A 13,709-nucleotide genomic window follows, 5' to 3' on the forward strand; every position below is an offset into this window, starting at 1 on the left:
CACGCAACTAGTAATGAATACTTGTATAAGATAAAAACAAACTGATACAAAAAACAGCTTTTTGAGCTTTAGTTACAAATGGATTCGTGGATAAATGTATTACACTATGTATAAACGGAACAAATACAAACTGCATTTACATCATATTCTTTCCCTGCAAATCGGAAGGGAGAAAAGTTAGCCTAATCATCATGTATACACCCTTTACATGTTATCGCCCTACTCCCCACCTCGCAACCTCTGCTCTTCAAATTCTGCCCTCCTTACTGTCCCCCAAGCCCATCTACATTGTATGGGTGACAGGGCCTTCTCCTGTTATGCCCCCAAGCTCTGGAATTCTTTGCTCGAGATTATCAGAGAGTCACCTTCAAATCCAGACTCAAAACCCTCTTCTTCAGAAAAGCCTTTACTTAACTGGTTCCATTCTTCACCCCTCTGCTCTTCTTAGTACCACCTTCCACGGTCTCCTCTATATATTGTAATTGTGTCTGATCGTGTGTATTCTCCTTATTTATTGTTATTGTCATCCTGTAAAGCGCTTTGAGAAGCCACCTTTAAAGGTGCTATATAAAATTAAGTTTATTATTATTATTATTATTATTATTATTATTATTATTATATTACTTACAAATGTGCAAGTAAAATAATAGATTTTATAAGAGTTTTTAAGGAACACAGAAGCACATTTTTTGTTAGATTTCAGGATTTCATTTGCCATCATACAAAGCTATGATGAAGCTTAATTTGTTAGGAAACATTGGAGTAGGAGGGTCAATCCCAAGGAAAGTCATTACATTAAGCTTAATTGGGGCAGACTGCTGTAATGAGCATGTGCTTATAATATAGAGTATTCAAAGAATCTCTCAAGTCCAAAGCAGCAGCAGGCTTCTTTTACATTTTCCAACTTAATCAGCCGTGAAACATCATGGCAAGACAGTTGGGACCATGCCAAAGGTGGTTTTTGCTAATATGCTTTCTATCTATAGACTATTATTAAATCTTCTGATGCTAAAATAGATCAAATACTTAAATGGTTATGAACTACTGGCACTAGTAATTTCTTAACCCAGGGAACCCCAACTCTGGTCTTGAAGGACCAGTATGTCTTAAGGTTTTTGTTCCCAACTCCTCTTAACAACCTAAATCATTGTACAATTTGCTTAACTGGAACAGTTAACCAACTTCTCGCAGCACTTCAGGGGCTTCTAATTTAAAAAGACCAAGACAATCTGCAGGTACATCAATCAATCGGACTACTTTTGAACCACCTGATCCAATAAAACTATGTGTTTTGTGTCTGCATGGAAAATACAAATCACAATACTATCAGCTGGTATTGCCAACTGATGATTTTCAGGTAACGTGTAATTGGTAACCCCAAACTCCATCGACTTCTAACAAATGCACTGAAGGTATTCTGTATCTGTAGATTTACTCTGGCATTTTTTAGTTCAAAACTGGCCTATTGAATTAATAACCAGAAACGTTTGTTCATTGGTTAATAAACAGTATGAATCAACTACCCTGATACCTACAGTCTATTACCAGCACTGAACTGCTTAACTACTAGACATATTTTTACGTTTTTATTGTAAATTCTTAAGCATGTTTTTTTTCTCATATAATCATATATCCTGTTGTTTATTTGTCATATTAGTAATCTACACATTATGTTGTACTACATGTCTTACGCCAACATTTTAGGAGTCTCTTAATCCAGTTGTGGGAGCCACAGTGTCTTCTTGTATTATTCTAGTTAAACTTTGAATGACTTAACCGAATTAATCAGTTGCTCAATTAGAAGGATTTAACAGGCTTCCCTGATCTCTTCTCAATGACCACTTCATCCTATAATACCTAAATAACTGTAGGTCTTCAGAGATTGTAAATCCCTGCAACAGATTGCCATAACAGATTCATCACATTCTTATTGCACTTGTACTACACAAAAACGATTTTTAGTAACCATGAAGTACTGCCATTTCTCATGCCATTCAAACTATTTTATATCTCTGTATAATTCTGTTTACACAAGCAGTGCCTTTCAAACCTTTAAATCAGGGGTTATTAACCTGTGGTTCTTCGCCATGCCATTTAGGGTGGGTCACCACAATTCTTTTTATTAATAAATTGAAATTTCCTCCTACACATGTGTTTTATACATGATGTCTCGTAGCGGTACTGTGGGGAAAAAAAAACTATCATTGTGTTATTTTGCAATAATTATTATTGAAATACATGAAAAAATGAAGACAAAAACATTTTTAAACTTTGTTTAGAAATAGTTAAGAATCAGAACATCTTCCTTTTATGGAAAGTAATGAGAATAAAAGAAAAACATTCAATACATCTATTTTTAGACATCAAGTATAATTCCCAGTAGTGGAGCATCCCTGGTTTAAATGTGTGACAGTAAGACATTTCCAAAATGGTGTGATCTGAAGGGGGAAGAAACTGGTGGTTTCTAAATAACCTTTATTGTTTTATAAAGTCACAAAATACTAATACAAATCCAGCCTTAGTGTTATAAGTAAGTTAAAATAGACTACTTATCCGTTGGGGAAAAAAAAACGAGTGAAACAGTTAAGATAGACAAATAGTGAAAGATACAACATGTTTCATGGTACCTTTACAAAAGGCATTCATCTTTAAATTATCTAGTTAAAAAGCAATAATTATTGCAAAATATAATGTTATCTTTTAATAACTGAAGTATTTTTTCCCTCTGCGGTGCTAATTGACTTCCATTTGTTTTAGTACATAGTGTTATGAATTGAAGAGTGCCAATTCGACAGTACTAAGATGACCTTGAGACGAGTTTGACCCCGAGTCAGCATTCTGAGATGAAAAAACTGGGCCCTCTTTTCAGTGTTGTTGTAATTCATGTGGCTTGACTATTGTTTCATTGCACGTGTATTGTAAGAAATTTTTGGTCTTGAATAACCCCATTATAGAGCAAAATGTACTGATATTTTATCAGTATCACTGAGCGTGGAATAGTTAAGACACAGTGTGTAACCTGTGGTGAAGTACTGAGTAATGAATCATCGAAACAGAATAAGTGAAAGAGGCTTCTTGATGCTAAACACAGCTCTATTGTTGGGAAAGACTGGAGCTTCTTTGAAAGGAAAGAACAACAAATCAAGTGACAGAGACCTGATACTCCAGCCAATAGAGTTGTATATCTTGTGCAAGAAGCCACTCTAGTTTCTTAACACGTTGCTGGATGGATCACAAAGCAAGAGGAGCGACACACCAACTGACGATGAACCTGTGAAACCGACATCCACACACATGGGGTGCTTGACCAGTGGAGGTAACACTGCCAATTGAACAGATACAGCTGTCAAATGATACCTTTTGTACATGTATTCATGACGTGTCAAGTGAGCTCAAAAGAAAATGATTGCAGCTATAAAAACAAGTGGGCAGTTTAATCCTCAGCTGTATGAAACAACTAACGTGAAAGACAATGCACATCCAGTATGTATGCTATCCAGGGACAACGGATATAGAAGAGGAATTTCTGTTTTACTGGCCACAGACTATAGGAAGATATTTTTAAATAGAATCAGACTAAATTTTTCAGTGAAGAAGGTATGACCCAGAATCAGTTTTTAGTTTGTGCAACGATGAAATGAAGGAACTTAATCCGCAGGTGTAACCTTCTCATTGTCTCCTCTAGAGGGTAAATCCTGCTTCTAAGATGCTGTGGAAGGAGTTGGATAGTGTGGTGAAAGATGTCATTCATGTTGTGAATGTTTAAAAAAGCGAGGTTTCTCAACAACAGGATGTTAAGACGGGTCTGCTCTAAGAAATTCACTCCTACTTACTTTATTTTGAGCAAAAAAAAAAAGATTTGTGTTAGGAAAAAGGTCACCTCCTAGCTCCAGGGTTCTTGAACTCCAAGTGGATATTAGAACTAGCCTATTTTTCAGATATTACTTGCTGAAATCAAAAGCTGAATATTTCAATGCAAGGCTGTGATCAACCAATGGTTAGGCTAACAGAGGATTTATAAGCTTTCAAAGGAGAGCTGAAATGGTGAAAGAGGAAAATGAAAGAAAACAAGATTGTCTTTCTCGACATTAAACTTGCTTCTGAAAGATAAAAATGTTAAATATTCAGATGCAAAAAATTATTGTGGGGGGGACTAACTCTTGCCTTTGACCACTACATCCTGGAACATGTGACTAAATACAGCTGCACATCCCATTTGACATTGACTTAGAAGATTTGGCTGATGACATGTCAAGCGTTTCTGGCCTACAAGATCAGCTTCTCAAGATCCACATCGATGAGACTGCACTACAATTTTCAAAAAGAAACAATCACTAAGTGTGTTCTGGAAAAAAAAAATTTTCAGGGAAATGAGGCTCTGAAAGTTTTACTACCCTTTTCTAAAACCTACTTGTCTGAAACAGGTTTTTCAGCACTCATCGCAAAAACTAGTGTTAAAGTTGACTACAACCAGAGCATAAATTACTTGAACAACTTTCAGAGTTTGTGCAAAGTCAGAGTTCACATTCATATAGTAATTACTGTTTGATCATTTTGATGATAATTACTAATTATTTATCGTATTTTAATATTATTTTTTATAATTCCTAATTCCCTAAACACTGTTTATATTTAACTAACAATAACGTATTTAATTTGAAGACAACAGTAATTAAAAACATATTTCAAAACAGAACCATAGGTTGCAAAGATGACTCCAGAACTTGTTCTAGGCCCCAGACAAAAAAGGTTAAAGACACCTGGTCTAAACAAATAATTAAAAAGACAACTTCACTAACACCACTGCTATTGGCAGCATGATTTTGGACTTGGATCCAAATGACTTGGATGTACAATAGCTATGTAAAAATAATATTACAGTGTTACTACAAGGTAGCCACTTTAATATGATATATGACTGCAATGTGATACAGGTAACGCCTATCCACATAATCCTAGAATCAACTCATTACATTCACAGTGATATCCAATGTCAAACACTTCTTACATACAAAAAATACAGAAAAACACAACCAAAGGGTTAAGGCAAACAAGTAAATTTCATATGTTCCACAGAACGTTTCTATATTTAGCTTTTATCCTCTGCACTTCTCTACTGAGGCTTATGTCCTTTAATCTGCCTACCAATAACATGTTGTGTAGAGGAAAAAATACATGAATTTCACAGTACAGTTTATATGAAAATCAAAGTCTAAAACATTAAATGCACATACAAGCCTTAAAAACTATCTGCATGCACCCTCTTCAATTTTCACTGTTCTAAGGAATTCTATTGTTAAAGCTTTTATTCATTGACCTCAGTACAACTAAAAATATGCTCTCATTTGATAGTTCAACATTGTTACAATTATATTTAGCAGTAAGATTATGGTTCACAACACCAATTATGGGTTGCTGGCATATGTGTAAATTATATCCAATCTGCATTCATACGGTTTTCTTAGGGATTTAATTTTGGTGTTGAACTATCATCCTGTTAAAGTTTTATGCTTTATAAAGTCACTTTTCTAACTAGGCCTACATTTTGAACTCAGTTTAGTTTTCCACTAGTTTCAGTGTCCAAGAGCCTTTCCCTGACCAGCCCCTTCTGACTTCTTTCCTACATTAGACCTACAAATTATGTTATCATGTCATGAAGCCATTCTGGAAGCTGTTGTGCTTGTGCAGCACTGTACAGTAGCTATAGAAAGCCTTATATCTCTCCAAGGCAAGATTAAAATATTCCTATCTCTAAAGATTTTCTTTTGGATCAATGCTAAACTGCACATCAGTGGGCACCAATGCAATTGCCAACTTATGGTAGGTCAGTGAAAGATGCAACATGCGTTAAAGATACGTAAAAGAAAATATAGATTCAGGAAGTGTATGACAGGGTTCACTTAATGGATAAAAAAATAATAATTCTTAACTTAAAGGGTTGTGGAAATCAATTTTCTTTGTTTTCCAAGACACAAAACAACAACTGCTGTCCTTGAGTACATAATTACTATTTTTGTAGTAGAATTCTTGTTGACTAATTCATACTTTTACTAGGGCAGACCAAAAGACTAACTGTTAATGACAAATGACTATTATATATGTGCTAATAAGCATGTACTAGAGAATGTTTCGACAAATGACAAATAAATGACAAACTTGATGCAAGATGCGAGCTGTGAGACAATGCTAGGGAATACTTTGTGTTTGTCATGCTCACAAATCTAAAAGTGGATAACACAACATTAATCAGGCTCTGAGCGTTTAATCTGCCCCCTCCCCCCCCCACCATCTAATGTGATGAGTTTGACTCCTTTACCTGTTCCAAATAAACAAATAGATGCAAATCTGTATTTTCTCCCCCAAAATTAAACCTAACAAAATACCACGCATTAACATTTTGTCCTATTTCCCAGATTAGTTTGCAGTCCACAGAGTATTACAAAAATTGTCACTGAATCAAATTGAACACTGAGCTCTCTGTAATGACTGAGACACTCTAGAGGCGAGGAATGGTTCGAAGGAGATCATCAATGCCAAAGTGATTAAAATAACCAGATTCAGACAGAAGAGTTACTGCAGCAGTCTTTGAAGGGGGACTGTTCTACTGGGATCACCCATGTTGGTGCGACTATTGAAGGAAACACACAAGAATCACAATATTACCTAAGAAGCAGAATCATCCTGATAGAATCTTCTTGATCATGTCAAGACCAGCTGTCTTACTGGAGTTACTCTGTTCATAATTTGCCGTGCTTTATCCATCACTTTTCCATCCACCTTCCAATTACGTCTCAATTTTCTGCATGACCGAGAAGAAACTTAACATTTATCAGTCATGCATTCCACTGTTATATTTTCAGAAATCAATGTTATAAATTAATAAGCCTACAGTTTTGTGGGAAGAATTCTATCTACGCCATAGTTAAATATGAATGTCACTGTATCACTCCTAGCCTACATATGGCTGATATTACCCATCTCTGAGGGAGCTGCAGGCTGTTCTTGCTGTGTCCATAGAATTAGCATCCATCTTTGGAGATTTTTCCCCCCAAGAGTGCTCCTTTTTGCTAGTTTCTTTTAAACATGTTTTGAAACACTTAAGTGCCATAAGGTAAATGACATCTCTAGTTCCCAGCAAGCATTGCCAACTGAAAACTCCAACTCACGGCTGTGTAAAGTGACCTCCAATCTCACCCCAGCATCCCCTATCATTAACTCCTGGACAGCCCATCAGGGAAAAAAGAAACTAGCCAAATCTCAAATAGAAGCTTAAATGAGATCCTCAAACATATTTCACCAAAGACCCTAGGGACAAGATAAAACCAAAGCTAAGATAGCACCATATCTATTTTAGAAAGCTGAACTATTGTGACACTATACCTTGTGATTTCCTTTAGGCCTAGGCCAAGTCTATGACCTCTTTTAGGTTACTTATCTCCTTACACTAATTTATGCAACATGTTGAAATTATTTTAAAGTTCTAAAATATATGGGGACTTTATCCAGACCATACACGTTATTATTGTATATGCAATGGTCCATTAAGTTATTCCACACAAATAAAAGCTATGTTATAAACTCCCCAAATACTGTGCAAGACAACCTATGTAAACCTGTGTAAAAAAAATTAAAGAATAAAATCTGACCAAATGTTTTCAATTTGTAAAAACAAACCCTAGCTCTGAAAGGAAAATAGTTGTATTTAAAAGAACCAACATACTTTACAACATTCATGTCCCGATTAATTTATGTGCCCTGATGCCTCATTGTATACCTATGGACTGTAGTGTGTTCCAGAGCCTGATTAAAAGATTAGGCTACGTTGACTACTATTGTGGACCAGTAGGTGGCATCTTCCCTCAAGACCCAAAGTTCCAAACCAACGTACTAGTATGGTAGCTGTGGCCCCTTTTCTAGAGGAGCTGCAATCCTTTGGATGTAACAGTAAACCAAGGTCCTAGCTACTTGGTCATTAAAAATCCCATGTTCATAAGAAAAGGGGTATTAATCCCAGGGATATAGCTAAATTCCACTCCAGGCTTGTATCTGGACTGCCCAACATTCTCCATTAACTGAACTGGTGAAATGATTTCTCACATCTCAACCTCATCTTTGGCGTAATGAGGCATAATGGCTGTACACTGTTAACTCACTCCTCAGCTGAGGGTCCAGTCATAAGCTCCAATGTCACCTTGAAATCGCTGACCTAATACTTCAATTTTTTCAGTCCATGAGGCAGTGCTGGCTTTGAATCCTGTACCTCATCTGCGTTCTAATTGAAACATCTGTCTTTCGAAGCAATGTCTGACTTGCATTTCTTTATTTAGGAAAAAGACATTTACACATGCATCACATTCCTTCACTAAAACTGTATTGTGAGTGTCCAGAGGAGGGTTGTCTAACACTCTGTCAAGGTTCAGAATTCCCTAGTAAAAAACATCAAGAAGCCTAAGAAACATGTTATAATGGTCAGGTCTTGTTTCATATATTTTTGGAGAATATTCAGAAAATTAAGATAAATGGCTTACACACTTTTGAAATTCCATATATTGCTGGGGAAAAAGACATTCAGAGAGCTGACATTCAATACATTAGGCCACTAGCAAAATCCAAAAAATATCTTCATATTGCAGTTGTTTTTTTTAAGAACAACTCAGCTTTGTTGGTTATTAAGTATTCAGCTAAGTCTGTGGCAAAATAAGGTGTGGTGATCCTAGATTTCAGAATAATTTTAATCATGTGTGCACTTGGCCTTCCAACTGTCCTATTCCTAATATTAGAATAATAAACTCACAAAAATAATGGCTTTCAGAGGATCAATCTTTCACTTTCCATGGTTTCCTCAAATTTAAAAATTGGCACTTCTTAGTCAACAAGAGTTGTTAACTCAGTTTAGGCTGCACTTGTTGTAGTGCTGTAAACTACATGGATATAATGCAATAAAGTGAAGGCAATGCAATAAAGAGCAGAATAAATAAGTTGCACAAAGGAAAACTACAACAACACAAAAAATTGTAATGGACCTCCTCAAAGGATACGCTTGAAAAAACACAATGAGCAAAATGTGCTCAATATTTTAAAAATTAATAGAGAAAAACAGCATTTGGTACTATGGTTGTTAGCCAGAAACTTAACTGAAAGAAAAACTGAGTTGCAACTCAATTTATAGAACAGAACTTCCTGCAAGCAAAGTGCACATTCTGTGTCTACCAGACCAGAAGACACAATTCACAACTGGTGCAGATGTTCAACTGGCTTTTATTTTCTTCATGAAAGTAAGTTTCATCAATACTGAACTATCTTCCCATACAAGTCTATTTGTCAGTCAAATACATAAATACGGAACTTGAGGACAAAAATCATTAGGCAGGAAAAAAACACCCCATATGCTGTAACATCAGCAATTTCATCCTTATCATGCTGTAGCCTGACACTACTACACAGTAATGCAAAGGTATGGAGCCCATTCATTTTTTGTGCCTTCGTCGACAACCAAAGTATTCCAGTACCTTGGATACCTACCTGGCACAAAAGTAGTCCATCATGTACTGCTGAAAATTGTACAACTTGAAAAAGCTGAGGTAATTCTCCCTGTGACCTGACAATTTAACAGTCTGCACAGTCAAAATATTTAAGAATAAACACCATGCTTCCAATGTCTTCGTTCACCACACAACATTCCGATTATCAGTAAAGATTGAAGTATTTAACTTTTTTTCTCCCTTTCTACTCAGATACAGTATATGTTACAGGCATTAACTGTCATATATGTTTTTGTCAAGAAATAGCACTACAGTTGAAATGCAAAGCAAAAAGATGGTACTTCAACCATTCCTATATTGTGACTATTAGCTAAAATCCTTTTTCTAGTTAAAAGGACAGGATAGAAAAAATAGCAAGATCCATTTGGTACAGAGTGAACTGAAGTGACAAGCAGAGTTTGGGTACAGATCTAAACCACACCTAAATAAATACGTAATATTCATTTACAAATAGTATTTTCATTAACTTAATTCCCTTGAAACTACTGACCTAATCAATAATCTATAGTACCACATTAAATAAATTTTCCTTTCTAAGCATAAGGCTTTTAAGCAACATTTAATAACAGTTTGGTGTATTTTGTTTATAATCAACATGTTGTATTTCTTCTTTTTGTTAATTCATAGTGTCCACATATTGTGGTTATCAGAGCATTAGTTAATATTTTACTACCAAAAGAAGACAAGTCATCTGTGGATACATCAAAACCAAAAATAGTCATCCTTCCTTTGCTCCTTCATCCACAGATTGAAAGATGCTGGAAAAAAAGGTCAAATGAGAGTGAGGAAAAGTTTGCCTGTTGTGTACAGCAGTCTGTTCTTACCTAATCTAAGTTCTCCAAAGTTTCCACATCCTATCTTCTTGCCCACTCGGAAGTTGGGTCCGACCATGAGGACCCCTGAACTGGAGCCAGTACCCCGGGGAGTGTGTCCCGACCGGCCACTCGGTCGTGGCATCCTTTCGTCGGGTTTGTCTTTGTCCTTTTTTTTGCTGTCCATATCAAGTTTACGGTACTCCACTTTGAAGAATATTTTTTTAACTCTGTCAGGGCCACCCCCCACCCCCGAAGAAAAAGAAGGGAATACCCCCAAGATCAAGCTGCGGAGTGGGGCATCAGATGAGTTTTCTGGGTCCACAGCTGCACAGGGGGTTCAGAGGCTGTAATTCAGGAGCCCGTTCACCCACAGCAGCATATTCATCCCATTCGCAGAATGGTCTCCTTGATCCTCCTCCAGAGCCAATGGAGAGCTGCAGAGGGGCAGTGTCACCTGAGGAGTGTATGTCGAGACTGCTGACCAACAGTATCCACAGTGGCTGAGATCTACAAGAGAACCAAGATTTCTAGGTGAGCAAAGAATTCAGTTTTGCCTTAGCCTCGCAATTGAAAACAGTCCTTTCAATCGTCTTCAGCCTTAACTCTTGCTGTACAACTACGAAGTCAAGGATGGAGTGCATCGTACACCTCAGGGACACAGTTTATTACCTTTGCAGATACTGTACGTTAATGTTAATGTGTTTTTTTACATTAAATTTCAGTAAATTTGCTTCATATCTAGATCTTTTCAGATGTTTGTTTCAAACAATTCTTGGTTAATGCAGAACAGATAGTATAGTGAGTAAAGGAACTAATATATATCAACTTTAGACATCAAATTTGAAAAGAATGATTCCTGCATTAACATTACAAATTCAGAATTAAAGCAATGCAAGAAATAAACATACATATCACATCCAATTTAAACTTAATATGCTTTCCGAAAAGTCTATATTTAAGGAACCATTTCCTGTGCAACTACGATCAAATTCTTAAATATTGTTTTGTAGAAGCCTGCAGTTTTTGTAACCGTTTTCTTTGAATAAAAAGACAAGACCTGCAAGAATCCCTAAAAGAAAAAAAAAGAAACATATAATCCATTAACACACCCCTAATGAAGAAATATAATTGTTTACACTTATATAGCTTATATGGACATTCTACTCAAAGCGCTTTACAGGTAATGGGTTCTCCCCTCCACCACCACCTGCATGATGTAACCTTAGTTTTTCCCAGGAGGTCTCCCATCCATGTACTGACCTGGCTCAGACCTGCTTAGCTTCAGTTCTCCCCTCCACCACCACCTGCATGATGTGCTCACCACACATCAGTGGGGAGGAGAGCAGAGTAATGAAGCTAATTCATAGATGGGGATTTTTAGGAGGCCATGACTGGAAAGGGCCAATGGGAAATTTGGCCAGGACAACGGGGTTACACCCCTACTTTTTTCGAGTAACGCCCTGGGATTTTTTAATGATCACGGAGAGTCAGGACCTTGGTTTTACGTCTAATCCGAAGGATGGCGCCTTTTTACAGTACAGTGTCCCTGTCACTATATTGGGGCATTAGGACCCACACAGACCGCAGGGTGAGCACCCCCTGCTGGCCCAACTAACACCTCGTCCAGCAGCAACCTTAGTTTTTCCCAGGAGGTCTCCCATCCATGTACTGACCTGGCTCAGACCTGCTTAGCTTCAGTGGGTTCCCAGTTGTGAATTGCAGGGTGATATGGCTGCTGGCTATATTACATTTTAGTATATACTGTAAGTGAAAAAATAATTTAACAGCTCAACAAACTACAAAAATATTGAATGATTGTAAAACTCAAAAGCATTCCACTTAAATAAGGTTGGTTATTCCCAGAATTACTGTTCAAATTGATTACTACTACTACTGTATTAATGTTGTCCCTTATCTGCATGACAACTTAAATGCATTATTATCAGAATTCCATTTTAAAAAGGGTCCAAAAGAATCAAAAGTTTAACAGAGGGTTTTACAAATGGAATGACATACTGGAAAACAGTTCAACATTCATTCAGGCACCTGTATTTATTCATTCAAAATCAAAGTCACAACATTGTCCTGGACAAGAGAGATTTGACCCAAGATCCTTCAGGCCAGTGTCCAAGCTTTGTAACCGAAAAAATGATTTCATATTTTAATTTGCAGTGGGAAGCAGCCCACTTTACACAGCAGTTCAGAAGTGAGAAATCGCTCCAGCTATTGAATCAAGGGCGATCTTTAGGGGTAGGCCAGATAGTGCAAGCCCACTTTGGAGGATAACCAGGATACGGGAGTTATCACACCAATTCTTATAAGCAGTACCAGGCATCTTTAATAACCAAAGTGAAGTCCTGAGAAATTAACTGCTGTTTAGTGGGGCTGGTTGCAAATAATAGGTGGTGCATGACAGTCAACTGGGTGCTGCAGTTAAGCACTGGATAAAGTGGGTCTTCCTCTGTGTGTTATGCTCTTCAGAATCCTTCAGGATAGAAAGCACTGTGTAAATACTAGGAGTTATCAATTTATTAAACCTACATATTTAACAATGTTTTGCCACAGAACCTACTGTGAAAGCAGAGCTCAATTGTTAGCCTGATTCCAAAAAGACAAATTTAAATACTCAGCTCCCATGAAGAAAAAAAAAACTGCTCCAACCATTCACGTCCCCTGTTCTACACAGTTTCTATTTTAAGCAGCCTAACATTCCACAGATCCTGTAATAGGAAGTCACACCTACAGAGGTTCAGCTACTAGGCCCATCTGCATAGCTTATTACTGACTTGAAGAAAGCCAGACAGCAAATGCCTTTTTTGTCAATCTTTTTAAAAAGCATCCAAAGATAAACATGCTTATTTAAGGCACTAACATTAACAATTATTGCTATTGCTAAGCATATGTAAAGATAAACAGGAAGGCTTAAAATTAGTGGGATGAAGAAAACCCTTTGCTTTATAATTTTGAGCCTAGACCTCATACTGGCTCCGCTGAATTTCATACAAAAAAACAAGGATTAATTTTCTTCTTTATTAATGTCATTCCATCAAATTTGAAATAATTTGATAGACTCGTCTAAATCAAAGTCAATATTTAGCATAATGTATGGTTTCCTAGTTCAGATAAAAAGGAAAAAGTGTAGTAAACATCTATAGTCATTCCCATACATCACAGAATTATTTTACAACAATATACACAATTTCCTGTGCATTAGGATTTATGCAATATTATGAAGCATTCTAGGGAATGGGAAAGTAGGTAAAATGTATTTTTGATGAAATCTTAATTCAGGCCATCTGTGTTATTTGTATTCAGAATACAATCAAATAAAAATACCAAACTGAGGAAGAAT

The 13,709-nt window shown here is 36.6% G+C and overlaps 1 protein-coding gene and 1 long non-coding RNA gene across 7 annotated transcripts in view; one reads left to right on the top strand and one right to left on the bottom strand.

Moving 5' to 3' along the window:
- Nucleotides 1-13,709, bottom strand: part of LOC148673429 (casein kinase I) — a 73,964-nt gene that overhangs the window by 44,239 nt on the left and 16,016 nt on the right. For all 6 annotated transcript variants that reach the window (XM_088629881.1, XM_088629882.1, XM_088629884.1 and 3 more), the window contains exon 2: nt 10,367-10,864. In XM_088629881.1, coding sequence (XP_088486007.1) covers nt 10,367-10,541 — 175 coding nt within the window. In that variant the 5' untranslated portion in view covers nt 10,542-10,864. The remainder of the gene's footprint in view (nt 1-10,366; nt 10,865-13,709) is intronic.
- LOC148673430 (uncharacterized) overlaps nt 548-13,709 on the top strand; it is a 399,373-nt gene continuing 386,211 nt past the window's right edge. Inside the window, exon 1 of the long non-coding RNA XR_015936022.1 lies at nt 548-577. This is a non-coding gene — a long non-coding RNA (uncharacterized LOC148673430). The remainder of the gene's footprint in view (nt 578-13,709) is intronic.

This window comes from Lepisosteus platostomus, chromosome 4 (genome assembly GCF_059453375.1).
Source record: "Lepisosteus platostomus isolate fLepPlt1 chromosome 4, fLepPlt1.hap1, whole genome shotgun sequence".
Classification (NCBI taxonomy): domain Eukaryota; kingdom Metazoa; phylum Chordata; class Actinopteri; order Semionotiformes; family Lepisosteidae; genus Lepisosteus; species Lepisosteus platostomus.